Genomic DNA, 19,890 nt, shown 5'->3' on the forward strand with positions numbered 1-19,890 from the left:
TTTCAAAGAAAAAAGTGCGTCTTATAATCTGTAAAATACAGTATTAAACTGTATCTCACACAGAAATACTGATACATATAATGAGTTTATGCTAAATATATTCGCAGTGCTTGTTTAACCATTGCTATTGTCATTGCTAACCAGTGATAGGTTCAGCGCAGGTGTCAATTTAATTATACCCTCTGACTTATATAATAATGATTATCCAGTATCTAGATCACCTGGTATAGAGGGGCCTGAAGATGGTGTAATGGAACACAAAAATCGATTACAAGAAAAATAAGACCCGCAAATATAGCCTAAATATGTAATATCTACTACATAAAACATTCCTAATTGTAGTCTAGACCATTGTCCATCATTACACTTGAGATAGTATCCTGTGTTCCAGTTGAATATGAAGGAGCAGAGTCCCACAGTGTTTGTGTCTTTTAATTCTGTAGAATGACTGGTAGCCTGTTGGCAGCTTCCATTCCGGAGGGCTTGGATTTGGGTTTGTAGCTTTCATTTCATAGACCAGTTGCTTATTCAAAGTCAGGAGCCAAATTTACCTCAGGAGTTATCTTTGGAGTTCCTCCTACTCCTAGCTTTTAAGGAGCTATCCACCCTATACCTACAAGATAAGAGGGTGGTTTGAAAAGTTCTCGGAACAGAATAGAAAAAAAAAATACTTACATCATTGAAACCTTTTTTTTCATTGTAATCTCCTTGTAGATTAATGCACTTGGTCCAATAATGATCCAGTGCCCTGATCCCATTTTGCAAATGAGTTTCCTCCAGACCTGCAAAATAGTTGTCAACTCCAGCTATCAATCCTTTGTTTGAAGTGAATTTCTTCCTTGCTAAACCTGGCCTTTTTTTTGTATATCCTTTTTTTTTTTTGCAGTTTGTCCAGGGGTTAACATAGTATTCCCCAGTAATTGTTCGCCCAGTGGGGAGATAATCTACAAACAAAATCCCCTTCGCATCCCAGAACACTGATGCCATGACCTTTCCCGCCGAACGAATTGTCTTTGGATTCTTTTGTGGCGGAGAATCGGTATTTTTTCATTGCTTTGACCATTGTTTTGTCTGTGGGGTATAGTAGTGCACCCAAGTTTCATCTGTGATCACAAACCGGCGCAAAAAAATCTTGTTCGTTTCTCCTAAAACGGGCCAAATATTGTTGTGATATGTCCATTCTCGTGTGTTTTGGATCCAGCATCAAGTTTCAAGTGTTGCGGAACCCATCCTGCAGATAATTTTTTCATTTCTAATTCTTCAGTTAAAACATGATATACCCTTCAGATGACATCTGGCAAGCGTGAGCAATTTCACACACTTTTAATCGGTGATAATCATTTTGTGCACTTTTGCACTGATTTCTGGAGTAGTGACACATCTTGGCTGACCACTGTGCGGGTCATCATCTAAGCTCTCCCGACCAAATTTAAATTAATTTGTCCACTTGGCAACAGTTGAATATGAAGGAGCAGAGTCCCACAGTGTATTATGGAAACCGCATGAATGTCCTCTACTTTCATGCCTTTCTTTATGAAGTACTTAATCACTGATAGAATGTCAATTTTTTTTTCCATCTTCGCGAATCACTACGCGATAACAACAACAGAGCCATGTCATCGCCACAGCTCTCTTCCAAGAGCACTGACGTGACATGTTTACAGGCAACAGTCCAATGAATATCACGTGAACAACTTGGTGCGCTAACACTGACCTCTTGTGGTGATTCCAAGAACTTTCCAAACCACTCTCATAGTAGAGTGAGAGCTTATTTGATGGTGGTACATATTCGCTATGTCAGTGGTCACTGGGCTCTCTGGTATATGTTGTATGATCATACTATTATTCTAAATTATTTACTTTTTTAATGACTGAACAGACTTTGTACATGTTTACACTTCATAATTTTTTGAATCTTTACATTAAGATCATACAGATGGTGATAACCAAATGTTTTGTACTATGGTAGTAACATCACACAGAAATTTTTTAGCTTGTTAGTGAAACACCTTTGGGTTAGAGATCACTCATTGAAATGCTGAAGCATTGAGTTATCGATAGGCACTTGGTGGGCACCTGTTGATGGCTCAACACATCTGCCTTTTTGGTGAGTGATCTTCTATAATCCAAAAGTATTTATGCTGTATCAGAACTTTCCTGTAATGTTTTTTACTGAAACAGTTTCTCATAATTCAAGGACATTTGAGTTTCGGTCTAAAATTTTTGAGTGTCATCATTCCGATTTTGAAAAGTGTGTTAACTGCGAATGTACTAAAAGCTTTTGGTTTATGCTAACATGTTTTTAACAATAATAAGATTTATCACTACAGCATTCAGTGAATATAAATTTAATTTATGGTTTTCTGACTTAGAAGTGTAGTTGTCTCATGGGTTACAGAAATATAGCCGTGGTTTCGTAAGTGCTTTGTTATGAAACAAGTTATTTGATTTATAAATATTGGAATATTTTGTGTTTCAGGAGAGAGCTGTTGAAACATCTAGGCAAAGATTTAACAGAAGAACTAGAATACGTTAAGGCGATGATTGAAGAAAATACAAAAAATTATCAAGTGTGGTAAGTTCGTGACTGCAGTTAAGGGGGTGCTAGGAATCTGAGTCAGATATTAATTTGCATTGACTATAATTGTGTGTTCTTATTTGGTAATGGCATTTTGTGCTGACAGTGAGCTCAAGGTAATGTCCATCTTTAACCAACTGGAAATCTCGGTTATAACTGCAACTTGTTAAATTCATCTTCTGGTTAAATTTATAATATATTGATTTTACTGTCTCATTACATGCCATTTTCCACATCTCTTATTAGAACTCTGTGTTATACACTGATATTTACAGTATTTTGTTCCATTTTAATGATTGATTCATTATGCCAGTTGACTAGTTGGATAATAAGAATGTTTGGGGTTCAGTCCATGGCCACTACAATAATTCTTTTCAATATTTAAACGGTAATCATCTTGTGCATAAATTCCTCTATTTTGAAATGGAAATGTTCAACCCAACTTTGTGGATGTGATATTGCTTCAGAGGACTCCAAGGGATTTAATTAATGTATGGTTTGTGTCCTCAGTTGATAAAATTATAGTTTTTATTGTATTTATTTTTTTTTCTTCAATTATTTAGTGATGAAGTAATCATTGATTTTGTGTGCTCTGATGTCAGTGTCTGGATTGTGTGCTTATCTAACTACATGCATTTTTAAACTTATGCATGTAAGCTTGTTCTCCTGTTACTTAGCTTGCCATTGCTGACTGTTTATAAATGAGACACACATTTGAGAGTATTTAGTACTATCAGTGTAGTTACTCAGTGTTGTGTAACTTTTGTGTAAAAACACTACACTTGTGAAATGAGATTAACCTATATACTCGGAAAGGGCAGTCTATAGAATTCATGAGGGAAAAGGGGTACCAAATTAAAGAAATGGCTATAGTAGCAGAAGAAGAAGACATGTGATAAAGGAAGTTCTGGCAGAATGTAAATAATTTGGGAGTAAAGGTGACCAGTCACCAAACAGCAGAGGCACTGAGTTAATGAGCCAGTGTGCCGCCCCCCCCCCCCCCCCCACACACACACAAGACTGTGACCTGTGACTCTACGTGCCGGCTAGGTAACATAATGGTAGGAAGAAGAGTTGGGGATGCCAGAGCCATGGTGTGTAGGGCGTGATGAAGGTGACATGGTGGTGTGGACTGGGTAGTGGTGACAAGACAGGGGGAGGGGAAACTGTTGGGTAGAGGACAGTGGGGGCAGTGGGTCTCATCAGTTTCCCCTTCCTCTGTTCTGTCAGCCCCTACCAGTCCACATATCAGTGTCATCTTCATTACGCACTGCACCTCACTGGCTCTGGTGCCCATATGTGTTGTATGCTTAGCTCCTGCACGAGTTTTTGTGTTGTCCTTGCCTCTGTGGAGTCTTGCCCTGCCATCTGGCTTGCGAGGCAACAGGAACTTCATCTGGAAAACTGCTGCCAGGGCACACATCCAGGCCTGAGGGTGTTTCCTGGAGTGATGATGGCGATGGTGACGGTGATGGCGGGTCTAGGTCCAAGGGGTCAGTGAGTGGGGATGGCGGGAGCAAGGGCGCATTGTTCATCTGCTCTTCCTGGGATGTCCTGGTGGCACCTACGGATGGCTGCGAAGGCCGCAAGGTCCTGTGGGGCCGTGAAACTGGGCGAAGAAAAGCAGCAAAATCATGGGGCAAGTGCCATGCCCGAATTTGGTTCTGGTGGTGGTGCTGCAAGCCATTGGCCCCTGCAATCAAGTACATAAAAGAGTCAATGCATTCCTTGATCACACCTCTTTCCCAGTGTCCATGGTTGCCACAAACCCTGAAAATAATGAGATTGTGTGGGGCAAAGCGATACTTGTGGACCATTGGCGACACCGGATGGTGCGGTGGGTGTAGCAAGTGTAGCAGTGTCCGATGGCAGTTGCTGTGCAGAAGTTCTGCTGGTGATGGTCCGTCTCGTGGAGCAATAGGAGATGAGAAGGAGTTGCAGCGCCTGTTCCCTTGTGTGGGTGGTGCAAAGCTTGGCTGTCTGTTGCTTGAAAGTGTGTACCAAGCGTTCTGCTTCGCTTTTGGACTGCAGGTGAAACGGAGCACTTGTTAGATGACCAAATGCCATTTTGTTCACGATCACATGAAGTGAACTGTGGTCCATTGTCCGACACAAGTACTTCTGGCAAACATTCTATGCAAAATGTGGACTGCACTTGAATGGTGCTACATGATGTAGTAGAAGCCATAGACACAGAAAATGGAAACTTGCTAAAAGATTCTACCGCTGTGAGCCAATGAGTGTTCCAAAATGGTCCTGCAAAGTCTACGTGCACTCGTTGCCATGGTGATTGAGTATTAGGCCAAGCTGCAAATATCTATGGTGGAGCGAATAGGTTTTCTGCACATGTTCGACTTTGTGACATCATCTGTTCAATGTGGGGATCCACGCCCTGCCAAGTACAGTGCCATTGTGATAACTGTTTAGTGCGAACAATTCCCCAATGTCCTTGGTGGAGCAGTTGCAACCCATCCTTTTGTTACACTTTGGGAATAAGTACACATGATTGTCCACTGTCAGTTTGAACTAGAGCCAGACCCTATTAAAGAGAAAGGTTATGCTGACTTGCAAAATATCAGTGCACCACTGAGTTCTGGATGCTGATTTGGCAGCAAGGTGCAGCAGATGCATGAAAATCAGAGTCTAGGCCAATCGAAGGCAAGAAAAGGCATCTGCATTGCTTTGCTTTGCTGTAGGTCTGTACACAATTTCATACTGATGTTGTGAAAGCAACAAATCCCATCATTACAATTTTTGGGCAGTGTGTGTAAGAACTGGCTTTGACGGATGAAACAAGGACTGTAAAGGCTTGTGAGCGGTCACTAAATAGAACTTGCGACCATATAAATAGTGATGGAATTTTGTCACACCACACATAGCGAGAGCTGCTTTTTCAGTTTGAGAATAATTGTGCTGAGTTTGACTTAACAGCTTTGAGGCAAAAGCAATAGGTCTGTCTTGTGCATCAATTCTGTGCAAAAGCATAGCACTGATTCTGTAGGAAGAGGTGTCGACTTGGAAAACTACTGGCTGGGCAGGGTCAAAATGCACTAAACATCTGTCACTAAACAAGGCATTTTTGAGTTTCTGAAAGGTGTCTTGACAGTCTTTAGTCCGCACAGAGATACCTTTTTTCCAATGCAAGCGATGCAATGGAGTCGCAATCTGAGCGGCATTCATAATGAACCGAATGTAGTATGTCATCTAGCCTATTACTGACTGCAGTTCAGACACATTGTGAGGAACAGGCAGGTCACGGATTGCAAGCAGATGAGATTGAGGTGGGTGCACACCCTGACTGTTTACCACATGATCAAAATATTATAGTTCAGTTTGAAAAAAGTCACACTTTTTGAGATGACACTTGAGTCCCGCTTCTGACAACATTTGAAAAAGCGTACACAAATTAGCAAAGTGTTCCTCTGGTGTATGACCTGAGATGACAATATCGTCAAGGTAGTTTGAACAAAATGGCACACTGGCAGTCAGCTGTTCCAAGAAACCTTGATAAATGGTGGGTTCGGAAGCACTGCCAGAGGGCAAACACGAATACTTGAACAGTCCTAAGTGTGTGTTTACAACGAAAACCTTCTGTTATTCTTCATCCAATGGAACTTGCAAGTAGGGGTCATGAAAATCTGTCTTAGAAAAGTAATGTCCTACGCCAAGCCTTTCCACGAGTTCCTCAGGGCGAGGTAACGGATAAGTGTCAGTTACTGTCTATAGGTGGAGTGTAGACTTGAAGTCAACACACAGGCAAATGCGACCAGAAGGCTTAGGCAACAAAACTAGTGCCCTTGCCCATTGACTAGCTTGAATAGGAACAATTACACCATTATCTTGCAATTCTTTCAATTCAGTGGCTAGTTTTTCTCTTAAAGCAATTGGAACGGAGCAGTCTTGGAAAAACTTAGTCTGTACATTGTCTTTCAGTGTAACATGCACTACAAAGTTATTAGTTTTTCTCATTATGTCTGGAAATAGTTCAGGAAATTCTTTAAGCAAGGTAGCTACATTGGTGTTCGGATCACAAGCTGATAGGGAAAGTTCGTTGTCTTGGATGCTAAGGCCAAACAAAGCAAAGGCATCTAAACCAAAAATGTTCTCACTGCCTCTTGACTTCAACATAGTAAAATTCAATGTCCTAGCGTGAGATTTGTAAGTGCAGGCAAAATACACTGTCCAAGCACTGGAATTTCCTGTCTGTTGTAAGCAGTGAGGTGCTTGCTAGATTTAGAAAGGCATGGTGAGCCTAACTGTTCGTACGTGTCATGATTTAGCAAAGTTATTGAGGCACCTGTGTGTAACTGAAAGTCAGTGGCCTGCAATGCGTAACGAGACAAAAAGTTTGTTTGAACACCATTGCACAGCATTAGGGTGAGTAGGAGGCACAACCTTAATCTCACTTTTGTGAGACCCTGTTGTAGTTTTTGAAAATGCAGTATTTACTGCATGTGCATGAGTCTGTTTTTCTGGGAGTGGGCAAAATTGGCGTTTTTGTGCTGTTGCAAACAAACTGCTTGGACATGGCCTTTTTTTCCACATGTGTAACATGTTGCATTACGTGATGGGCAGTCCTGTCTTTTATGGTGAGAAAAACATCTAGGGCAACATTTCACAGGTCTGTTTACATGTCTGTGTAGCTGTCTGTGTGGCTGTGTATGCTCTAGTTGTTATGGCTGCTTGCTGCGGTCGTGAGCAATGGGCAACTTGACCCGAAAAATAAGGGCCTGGTCAAACTTATTGGCTGCTGTGGCACCCGAATCAAATTGCTCTAAGATTTGCAATACTTGGGGAAATGATGGATCAGAGTGCTTTAGGATCTGTTCCCATATTCTAGTTTCTGGGACATTGAATGTTATTGCATCCCTAAACATTAAATCACTGTAAAAGTTGTCACAACTACACTTAAATTTACACTTCCTCGTCATGTTTGTTAATTCTGTGTACCACTGACGATACGTCTGTTCAGCTTTTTCTCAAGTGAAAAAACTGATATCTGGCTGCAGCTACTTGAACTTGCTGGTCATAGTATTGAGTTAATGCAGCGATTACTGGGTCATAACTGAGTTCATCGGGAGATGCTGTTGGAAATAGTTTTTCTATTAACCTGAACATTGGGGTCCCTGCAATCAAAAGATAGTATTGTAGCTCTACAGTACCTTCAGCACGACGAACTTGACAATGTGCTTGGAACTATGAGAGGTATTTGAGCCATTCCTCTTCTGTGTCACTAAATTGCAGGAACATTGGTATAATGGTCGGCAGCACTTATTGGGCTGATTTGTCGCCTGTTGTGCGGCCAAGGCCGCTTGTGCAGCCAGTAGTTGTTGTACTGTTGTCAGCAAGGCAGCAGTCTGTTGGTTCTGAAACTGAAAAGCTGCTGTTAGATCTGTCACATTGGCTGTCTGCTGCTGAGGCATGGGGGCACGGGTGGAGGGAGTGGGGTAGCAATGGTTCACACAAATACTTTATAGCAAAATAGCAAGCAAAGCCTCTGAAAAAAGAAATTTGATTAGTTCTGCGGCTACCCTCCTGGAATGCAGGAAAGAACACAACAACAAATTAGCAAAATGAGCCCCCCTGCAAGCTAAAGCACAAGAGAAGCAAACAAAATCTTTGGCCAAGTTGATGAACTTTGATCTGCACTGACATTTCCTCGTCGCCGCTTTTGTGTCATCATTACCACTCTAGAGTTTTGTACCAGGTGTAGCAAGGGAGAGGATGTTTGGTGGCCGGTATCCCCTTTCTACAACACAACAGCACACATGTGTTAACAGGGTTCTTTATTCATAAGAACAAGAAACTACTTCTTCAAGCAGGTTGTTGTGGTACAAGTTCTTCTGCAATGGTCCACATTAGCCTCACTGCTGGTAAAGTACAAGTCCAGCTATAAACATTACACTCTCGTAGCCGGTGATGTGAACTGTCAGATACCAACTAGAATAGTAACTGAGCTGACTGCGACTGTCTCTGTCTGTGCCTGGCTGGGCCCTCGACTGGCGGTCGAGAGGGCGTTGGCAGCACATTGCTTGCAAGTCTGTCTTTGGCCCCTCTCCTGATAGGCGCACTTGATTTAGCACCTATTATCAATCTTCTTGCAACATCTTTGCTGACTGGAGTGCTGCCAGTACACATGCCATCCCTCTCCCTCCCACAGTCCTAGTGAGCAAACCTGCCGTGTCCCTCCGAGGCACTATCTACTGAGCCCCGACACCTCTTCCAGCCAGGGTGTATACGACCCAAGAAAACTTGAAGATCCGGGAAAAACCTAGGAATTTTTTAGAATTCCGGGAAGTTTTCATGGTTTTAGTTTTCAGTTAAATTTTTATAATTTCGACTGGTAAGAACCGATACTCTAACAAAGGATATTACTGTATCCCGCTATTGCAGAATAATACTGCAGCAATAAAACATGAACGAGAGAAAAAAATGAAAAAAATAAACTTAAATTGCAAACAAAATGCGCCATATACAACAAAACACAGTGCTCATACAAATGTCTGACAACAGCAAAATGTTTCAAAGGCTTTAGGAAGACTATGCAATGCTTCATAACAAGAAATTGCTTCTGATGAGCATGATGTCCCAACTGTTAACATTAGATTCGTTTTAGCAGTTACGAGCGGGCTCATGTGCACGTGCAATTGAGTCGCATATGAGTAGTACCTTCTCCTGCTTCTGGCTGCAGAAATGTGGCTGTTGGCTTTGTAAGCAGTCGCAGCAAGCAGCTAGATGCTACTGGGAAAAATTTTACTGGTGCATCCAAGCTGCCAGATTAACGCATGCGCAGCAGGCCCAGATCTAGGAGGCAGTGGAAAGGGGGGGGGGGGCAAACAGAGGTATCCAATGCGGTGGAAATATTGGGGGGGGGGGGGGGGGAAGGAGAGGGCTCCAAATTCATATTCTTGAGGAAAAAGAAAACCTTATTTCACAAAGCACCTAGCAATCAGCACACATTGGTTTATCGATTTTCATATGATTTTGAAACACTTCCCTTTTGGTTTTCGAACATATTCTAAGCTGATTTTTGAATGAAACATGAGTTGATTCTTGAATGCGTGCGTAGTGTACGTGATGTCTCTGTCAGGGGAATCCCCAGTGCATCTAGAAATAAACTTTCCTGTCCTGTAAAGCCAGACAGGTGAATACCAATCACTTTCTGCTTATGTGGTTGATTGGGTTTACGAATGATCAGCATTGTTATAATTACTAGCGAAATCCATAGATTCAGACTACCAGAGTGGAACGACTAACAGGAAGAACAGGTAAAAAAGATTATTTATTATCTTCTCGGTGTATCCAAGAAAATGAAACTTTGCCAGAAAATTTTTGGCTATTTCGCTACACTTGTAAGGGCCAGTTATACACTTCCTGGCTAGCAGCCGCTGAAGTTCTATTCTGGATGTAGCACGGAAAACGCATTGTATGAACATGTAACAACGCCTAACCGGAGAATAATCGTGGGCTAACTAAACTGGTGATTCTGGCAAGGTTAGTGAAGTTAACCGGACAATAAGTTTTGAAAATGGCAGGAACAGATATAGAATTAGTGATGACAAGATTGTTTGTTAGAATGAGGAAAGAGAAGAAATGGGGGACATCACACAAATTATGGAAGAAAATGACGATTCCAAATTTATATAAAAATTTTGTACTACTACTTTTCAATCTCATGCTTGAGAAACTGGAACGTATGATTGAAATCTGAAACTATTTCCTATCATAAAGCTTTTTGCTTGTAGTAGGCCTAATAGGCATTGAATATTGGTACTTTGTGAATTATATCCTGTCGTGTCGTAAAAATGACGATTTGTGCCAAAACAGTCTCATTTATTTGGTGTGTGTTACAATTGCTGCAATAATAAAAAGGCCTATTTTGTTTTATATAGCAGACAATGACAAAATAGACATAATCAAATTGAGAAACCACACCAATCTTGGGTACTATTTGTATTAACAGCTTTTTCAGCATTAGACAATGACAATTTCATTTTTCATGTAGCAAAATGTTTGATGAACTTTGATGTGGTAATAGATTCTTTTGCAGAAAGGAAAACACGTCATGTAAAGCTGTAGCAAGATTAGAGAGAAAAAATGCTAGGAGCTAAGAACTGGATAAATGCGTACTGTTTTGTTTGTCTCTTGTCTATACTGGTTTTATATACCCTATATTTAATTTTATGTCACACAAAACAGTACGTTATTAGCTAACAGGCAATAGAGTGTGCAAATTTTCTGAAGAGTTCTTGTTCTTGCGAGTACAAATAATCCCATTCAGTATTAATTGCGAGTGTGGCTTAAAAAGAGAGAGAGAGAGAGAGAGAGAGAGAGAGAGAGAGAGAGAGTGGGAGGGGGGGGGGCTGGGGGGGGGGGCAGGATGTCAAACCGGCCAACTGGGAGAAGGAGAGGCGCCACAGGATATTTTAATTTCCACTGTCCTGAATATAGTTTTATGGCATTCATTACAAAATATACACGTTTCAATTCCACAGAGCAAAATACATTGATGTGCAATAGTAGAATGCTGTGTGGAGAGGCATGGCACTACGCTTTGGCACACTTAAGACCAAATAACATGCCTTACAGTTCCTCAAACACATACATTTTGTGTATCAGACTCTTCAGAAAGATGTGCCTACAAAATGAACATATGTTTTAAAATTTGATTTTTTAAATTTTTGATGTCCTATCTCAAACACTCAAGGGAGGGAGAGGTTGCCACTATCCAGTATTGCCGAGGTTCGGAAATATTGTAGATCCGGGGCTGATGTGCAGAGTAGTCTGAATTATAGTGGGGAGGTGGGTAGTCTCCACGTGACCCTTGTTTACATGTAGTGATTTTGCTGTTTCCTCTTTGTTTACTGCTCTCACGTCAAATGAAAACAAAACGGATTTCCATGGCATGGAGCTGTCAAGCGAATTAAAATACATTCACATAATTATGGAAGGCCAAAATATGTTATTAGTTTCAGATTTTATTTTATTTGCACCTTTCTGACAGTCAAGCATTGTCTTGCAGAACAATGAAGTTATTTTTGTCGGAATGCTAGAGAAATTTGGCTTTTATTAATCTTTTCCACTGAGGCAGACATGTATTTGAAATGAAGTGTTTAATTCCACACTATTGGCTGGCACACTACTGTTCGCTCTGTTTCAAGTGCACAATTTCATCTCCTAGCATTTATGGCATTATGCCATAATAAAGAAGCAAACATGAGATAATACAGTACTGGTACTCCAAGATGATTTATGCCCTGAAAACCACACTGAAAAGCTTAATATCAGGTCGAGGCCTATTTCATTGGGAATCTAGACATATGAATGTGCACTTTAGGTATGCACATTTTAGTATGGCTCACAAATTTGCGATGCTCTTGGAGTATCCTCTGATGTGTTGTTTCTTTTATGAAATAATGTAAAATGTAAGATCATTCAACATTTTACATGTACAAACATATGGGCTTCCTACATTGTCGTAGCTGCACAAGCGTGGTGGTGCCTGTTATCTTGTACTCTCTGACAACTGCTGAAATGAACCTATTTCAGACAGGTCACAAATATTGTGAATGGTGATTTGAAAAGCATTACTTTCAAAGTAAATTTCCTTTTACGGAAGTTGAACAATGTGCGAGAATGTACGATGAATTTTTTTAAGTCACATAGCATTTGACTCTCATTTAACAGTCAACTCTTTGATGATGAGCCATTTAGAAGAATGTTAAGCCCAGATATTGGACATTTATGTTGTTAATAAAAATTTTACTGGCACATTTGTGTGATGTATCTTAAGTGTGACATGCACAAAAAAGATCAACATTATAAGTGAAAGCATATGTTCTCTTGCAGTTTATTAATCTTCGAGACCAATATTATATGTGAAAGCTTTTCTTTTCTTATAGCAACACTATGTTTTAATTTAAGCCATCAACTTTTCCTATTCGTGTGCATGGGCTACTTAACAGTGATGATGTAATTGGGTGACTACATCACATGTCCTATGCTCTGAATATCTACTGTCATTGGCTAGCGAGATCACGTGACGTGAGCTATGACTGGCTTACAAAAGCACATCGCAATCTCGATTTCAATTCTTTGGAAAGTAACATGCAGTGTTTGGTGCAATTCGAATTTATCCTTTTGTAATACAAAAATATGCAGCATACATGTTGCTGCACATCAAAGATCTATCCAAAACATCTTTTTTTCCCCATGAGTTTTGCTTTCTAAAGTGCTGGAAAATTCTATACCCGTGTATAAAATCATAACCATTCAAAGGATTGATAAGTTTTACAGTTCTGAGGGAAAATATACTGTACTATCACTTAACATGGTGGTTTCACTCTGGAGAAAGTGTTTTTTTTTAACTGGGAAATCTGGGCAAAGTCTGGGAACTTTTTCCCCTTGTCCGTGTATACGTCCTGTGGCACATTTGTATGATGTATATTAAAGACCAATACTATATGTGAAAGCTATATTACTGTATTAGAAAGGCTTGACAGCTGTGTGCTCACTATGTTCTCTTAGCATTTGCGTACAATCACCTCACACCCCAACAGAAACGGAACAGAAACAGATGGTTAAAATATGCCAGTTAAGTATGATGTGAGATGCCATGGTGATGCAAGAACTCAGAAAAGTGTTGGAGGAGATGGACTTGCACATACTGTGTATACAGGAGTCATATTCCAGGAATAGGACATTACCCCACATTCCTGTTACAGCACACATCATAACACCAGGTCATATCCAATGGCTGCTATTGTGGTGCTAGATAAAGACAACAGTGACAAAGATACATCAGCTGTGTGATAAACACATGGTGACAATAGAAATAATGACTGCCTTACAAAAAATTTGCATAACTGATCAATATTTTCGATACTGTCAGAAGATACAATCACATATAGAAAATTTAAAAACAGCAGAAATACTGGGTCAGCACAATAGACACATTTTCATGTTGGATGCAGAGGCAAAATCAACATTGTGGCATAACAGAGTAATTGATGAAAAAGGAATCTCGACTTCAGGACTCTATGCAAGAACTTGGCCTTCATGTCATTAATAGGCCTTTCCACCAGTCAGCTTTCCAAAATTGCACAGGTTTGGCAACAAATATAGATCTTAGCCTCGCAAATTTGAGAATCTCACCACATTGCAAACTAAAAGGTGTGTGACGGACTTACAAGAAGTAACCATAATCTCATTTACTTCTCAATTAAAGGTGCAGATAATGACTTAGAAGCTAAAATTCCATTTGAGTGGCTGTGCAATCTATACCACGCGATTGGATACTTTTAAAGGCAGACTTCAAAAGACAACCACTGCAAGGAAGCAGATTTGATGTTGAAGCCAAAGCCGGTGAATTGGTGTGAGTGTTGCACATAATGCAAAAGAAGGTGATCTTAACATTTATTAGAGAGTCAAAAGGTTTAAAATTTTCTGGAGTTTTGCCATACAGTTTTTAAGATGCTGAGCAACACAGATGAGATGATAATACCAGAGATCCTTTGAGGAAACAGAACAACAAAGAAGGCTGAATTTCTTTCGAACAGTCAAACATCATGAGGAAAAAGACTGCTTCAGCTGTAGGATAAATATTTATTTATTATCCTACTAGTTTCATGGTGTTAGAGCCACATCTTCAGGGATACATCTGCATATAAAGAAAAGAAAAACACATAAATATCTTGTTTGGTTAAAATGTATGGGGTTTGCTCAGAAAGTAATGCACCACATTTTTTCCTTCAACAATTCTTTATTGAACATAATGATAACTACACACAGGAAAGAATGGTGTTTTATGTACACATCCTATTTTTCCATGTAAACTCCATTCTGTTCTGTGGCCTTCCTCCAGCATGAGACAAGGGCATGTATGCCCTGTTGGTACCAGTTCTTGTCCTGGTGGTAGAGCCAGTGCTTCACTATGTGACTCAACTCCTCATCATCTTCAAAATGTCTTCCATGAAAGGCATCCTTTAATGGCAGAACAAGGGGAAGTCCGAGGGGGCTAGGTCAGGGCTGTCAGGTGTGACAAGCCTTGGACGGTCTCCCAGACTGGTGCAAAATGTGGAGCTCCGCCAAACTGCCTTCTGATGGCCTCACCCTCTGTGCCCAGCAACTAGCTGTACTTCTGTTGACAGCAGATGCTCCCTAGGCTTTGCACAAACATTTGTGAATATTTCCTACAGTTTCTTTCTCTGTAGTGATAAATTCAATGATGGCATGTTGCTTGTAACACACACCACCTACAGACACCATTTTTAAACTGTCCTGCTGCTACGCTATCTGTTGGAAGTGACAAAAACTTAGTGCCCTCGCTCAGGAGACTTCAAATAATGCATACGTAACGTTTCACATTCGTAACATTGTTTTCAGCTAAGGGGGGGGGGGGGGGGGGAAACAATGTGGTGCATTACTTACTGGGCGACCCTTGTATATAGAAAAAGTATATACTCACATTTATTTCGTAATTTACTTTGAGCAATAACCAGTAGGTGACCCAACATTCTTTGACCAAATGTGATAAAAATGTCCAGCCATCAAGAGGTCGTCAGTCCAATTTAAAGTATGGCAGAATGCAGGGAACATCATCCCAATACAGGAAATGTAGAATAAGGATAAAGTGGTAAACCAGATTGAACAAATGATGTGTGTAGGTGATGAAAGTCACATTCACACTGGTAAGATAAAATAAATCTTGTAATGCAGAGCTTGTATGATTGTACAGTAGTTAATGAAGGTCATGTTTAGATAAGGTGTTGCTTACAACAGAGGCCGTCTTGCTAAAAGATGAACTGGGGAAAGGTAGACTGCACGGAACATCATCAGGATGCAGGAAATCTAAATTAAAGTGGTAAATCAAATGTAACGTAAAAGTATAAAACAACTTATGTGTAGGTAATGAAACCTACGTTCACGCTGTAAGGTAAAATAAATGTCATAAGGCAGGGTGTGCTTGATTGTATGATAGGTAATGAGAGATATTTAATTTGTCTTACCAAGTGAGTGTAGGTTTCATCACTTATATATCATTTGTTTTATGCTTTTATGTTGTATTACATTTACATTCCATCCGATGTACCACTTTGTTCTACCCCCTCTACGTTATGAGCTGTAATTAGTGGCATATTTGACATTTGTGTGTACATAAAAATTAGAAATTTGATATAAAAATGTATATTTTTGTCTTGTTTTACATGATTTTTGTCCTCAACGTTCATGTACTATATAAAGTTATGTCGTTCTCAGATCCAACTGTAGCATTTTAATATCATTTAATTAATTTTCTGTCTTAGCAAAATTCGCCATGGTGTTCTTAACAAAATTCGCCATGGTGTTCTTAACTTAAACTTTCCCAAAACTTAATTCATTCATCTAAGAATGAAACTCTCACTATAATAATGCTTTGAAATTTTCCAGGCATCACCGGAGAGTGATTTCTGAATGGCTGAATAATGGTTCATCAGAACTGGAACTTACTGAAGCTGCTCTTTCATTAGATGCCAAGAATTACCATGCCTGGCAGCATCGACAATGGGCTATCCGACATTTCAAGTCAGTAAAATCATTAATATGGAAATTGATAAATTTTATGTAACACGAATCTTGCATTACAGGGAAGCATTAGGAAACGCTTGAATGGTTTTTTAGAGTTAGACTGGCTCACAAGGAAGTTTTGTACATTGAGTTACGTTTCAAGTTGTGGAATGCAAAACAAATCATATTGTTATTTATTCAGGTCACAAAGGTAGGTCTGTGTAGAAAGTAGCATCTTTATCACATTGAAATTAGCATCAAGGGCTGGTCAAATAGAGGTGGTTATTTGAGTAATAATATGTATAATATTAAAATGTTGGTAAGACATGTGTTTGATACTTAAAAGCATATTTCCCATGTTGTATGTGAATGATTTTCTGGGAAAATACAGGGTAATCATGAAGTCCATGAAACATTGTAAAAAATTGATACAGGTAAATTGCTAAACATGCTACACATGAAGCAAAAAATGATGAAAGACAGAAAGACAAACTCTCATTTTTTTAAGTGCGGTACTGGAGAGTAGTTTGTTTGGAAAACTGTCTTCAGAGGCATCAACAATAATAAGTTGCTGAAAATGGTGGTGAACTAGGCAAAGTATGCAGAGAGCTTTCCATCACAACTTTCACAGGATACCACTGGTGTATGTGAGAGATGTGATGTTTTGAAGTCCTACAAAGCCTGCCTATTGAGTTAATGCCGAATTGAATTTCCCCCAGCCAATAGTGGGAAGAATCAAGGCATACAAACTGCAGCTTGCACAAGTCATAACCCTTGATGATAAATTGTTTGATCAACAGTTTTGCATGCTATGCAGAACCATTTTAAAAATAATGACTTTGCAAGCAAATTGATCTTCAGTGATGAAGCCCCTTTTCATCTTTTCAAAAATGTCAACCAAACAACACTCACAAGGGCACAGAGCATTCACATGCACCTGTTGAACATGTTTAGGATTCTGAGAAAGTTAATTTGTTTTGTGCCATGTCCAGTAAGTAAGACAGTCTACAGACCTGTCTTCTTTGCTGAGAGAAATGTCAGTGGTATCACCTATGTCAACAGGCTGCAGTTGTTACTCATACCGTAACTGGAAATTAATAGCGTGGATTTTATCTTTCAACAGGATGGTACCCCTTGACATTTCCATTATTGTGTAAGAGATTTTTCCAATGGGACCTTGCCATATCACCCTGATTGGGCTTGTGTGTGTTCTTAATCTCACTCCTGATATTTTGGGGGTGGGTATGCACAGAATTGGGCTACCAATTAGATGTGTGCCATGTGATAAAGGATGTGCACACAGAATCTTTTTAATCATTGTAAAAAGACTGTGAGTGTTAATTTTTCATGTACTGTATCATTTGAACATTGTCTTTTGCTATTTATCTGAAATGATTTTTTGAAATGTTTTGTGGACTTCAAAATTTCCTTGTATATGGCAGCTGTTGACAGTTACTCAAGCCATCTGATATTTAAAACAGCAGAACCAATGACATAATTGCATCTCATATGTGCCATCATGAACTTACCAGAAATCAAACTAAAGAACTACAGTAATTATAAAGGTACCTGTTGTACAGTATGTTTCTGATTGAAAGTAGTGTTCAGTATTGTTTATTATGAAGGGTCTCACAATGAAAATTTACAAAATTACCATTTGTCATTGAAAACATGTGACATTACAGAATGTGAGAGAAAAGACATATAAATGGAAATACTCATATTTCCTGCATTTTGGGTTCATACACGATATGAACTCACACCCCAGATTTGGATTTTATAATTTTCTTCGGGTACCTTTCCAGACAACACGTCATCATTTACATGAAGTGCTCAAAAATAAACATAGAAAATTGGAAGTGACTGGAAAGCAGTCTATTAAAAAAAAACTTGTGGATTCAGGACTCCTCTTAGTTTTATGTTTTTATTTTTAATTTATTTCATTTGTAATGCCTGATGCCCAACACAACTGTCCTCTACGAAGAAGACAATCTGCATGATACAGTGGTAAATGTAGTGCAACATAAGCTCTATATATAATCGAAGTAAATCTACATTATTCTACAACTTCTACTTGTAAATGATCTGTGAATTATGCACATTAGTTATTAATCTGTTCTGCAATTATTACTTACTGAGCAGAATGCTTGTGGATGATTCAAAAGATTTTGCACCACCACTACATTCAAATGGAAATAAGTCTTCAGATCTTCAATGTTATCATTTTGCTTCAAGCAGGGACCTTTTTCACAATGCAGTTGTTTCTGTCCTTGTCAAAAACTGATGATTGTATTTGTGTAGTGGAAGAATAAACTTCTTTCCTCTTTGAGGAAGAAATGTACTAACTTTGATGTCTCAGATAACAAGGTATATAATTCTTCATCTTGAATGGAGCAGTACATAAAATAAGGGAAAGGCAACCACTCACCTATAGTGGAGTGATGTATCAGTCACAGTAACACACAAGACAGCATTCACACAAGCTTTCGAGCATTAGCTCTTTGTTGAGCTATGGTACACACATTCACACACTCAACCACAAGGGCATCCAAAAGCACGTGGCCACAGGAGCATGGGTTTTGGTGTGTGTGTGTGTGCTATTGCCAGAAAAAGAGCTAATGCTCGAAAGCCAGTGTGAAAACTGTTTTCTGTTGTGTGTTTCTGTGCCCCACGCATTGATCAACCATTGGTAAGTGGTTGCCTTTCCCTTATTTTACGTATTGCTCCATCCAGGAATTTCCTTTATTGTTATAATTTTTTATCTTGGCTGTTCATTGTGTTGATAATTTTACAGGTTGTATGATGGTGAACTTAACTTTGTAGACAGATTACTTGATGATGATGTCCGCAACAATTCTGCATGGAATCAGCGCTATTTTGTGCTCAAGCATACAACAGGATTCACACCAGATATTATTCGACAGGAGGTAGAATATACCAAAGAGAAAATAAGAATAGCATCAAACAATGAAAGTGCGTGGAATTACCTTGATGGGTATGTAAAACCAAAATGTTTTTTTGGAATAATTGTTTTGTTGTAATACTAGCAAGTGTGTACCATGTTGCATATTACTTCTGTAGGTGTTACAGGAATGTAAAATATCATTAGTTGAAAAGGTTTTTTTCCATTTTGCAGCACCATATCTGCCAAATTTTAAATTTCTATCCTTTCTATTAAGGCAGTGGTGATGTATTCAGGAGCTATGTTGTTCAAATCCTTTCGTATCTAGGTTTTATATGGCTTCTCTAAATCACTTATGGGGTGTGCTAGGATGATTCCCTTGATAAACCTATGCCCGATTTCCTGCCTTTTTTTATCTAATCTGAGCTAGGACTTTATTTGTAATGAAGGCAATGAAAACTTTTTATTTTTGAGACTCCTATGACTTATAGGTGGTATAGCTTCACATTAAAATATCCTCCTTGCCACAAGAGGACAAATCTGATTTTCCATTAATTTTACAAAACTCAGTTAACAATTACTGATAAGAAATTAAATAAGATAAGAAAAGTACCATAACACGAGAAGAATAATAACAAGTATAAAGTGCAAGGTGACATTACTGTATATTACATGAGAAGTTAATCTTGCATCCAACAAATGTGATTGGACCAGTGAGTAACTCTTCTTGAGATACATTATTAGGAACAAAACTGAAGGTGTCCACTGTCTTGTACACTGGTAGTCTGCTCCTACTGTAGTATCTTCTGCGACAATGTCCATAATTAAATAAACAATTTCTTTTTTAAATAATAACTATTGTGTA

The 19,890-nt window shown here is 39.2% G+C and overlaps 1 protein-coding gene across 1 annotated transcript in view; it reads left to right on the forward strand.

Moving 5' to 3' along the window:
- The window catches only part of LOC124622092 (protein farnesyltransferase/geranylgeranyltransferase type-1 subunit alpha), a 60,244-nt gene that overhangs the window by 24,293 nt on the left and 16,061 nt on the right, over positions 1-19,890 (forward strand). The window contains exons 3-5 of the mRNA XM_047147672.1: positions 2,480-2,575; positions 16,007-16,141; positions 18,918-19,118. Coding sequence (XP_047003628.1) covers positions 2,480-2,575; positions 16,007-16,141; positions 18,918-19,118 — 432 coding nt within the window. The remainder of the gene's footprint in view (positions 1-2,479; positions 2,576-16,006; positions 16,142-18,917; positions 19,119-19,890) is intronic.

The sequence above is a fragment of the Schistocerca americana genome, chromosome 7 (assembly GCF_021461395.2).
Source record: "Schistocerca americana isolate TAMUIC-IGC-003095 chromosome 7, iqSchAmer2.1, whole genome shotgun sequence".
NCBI classification, from domain to species: Eukaryota; Metazoa; Arthropoda; class Insecta; order Orthoptera; family Acrididae; genus Schistocerca; species Schistocerca americana.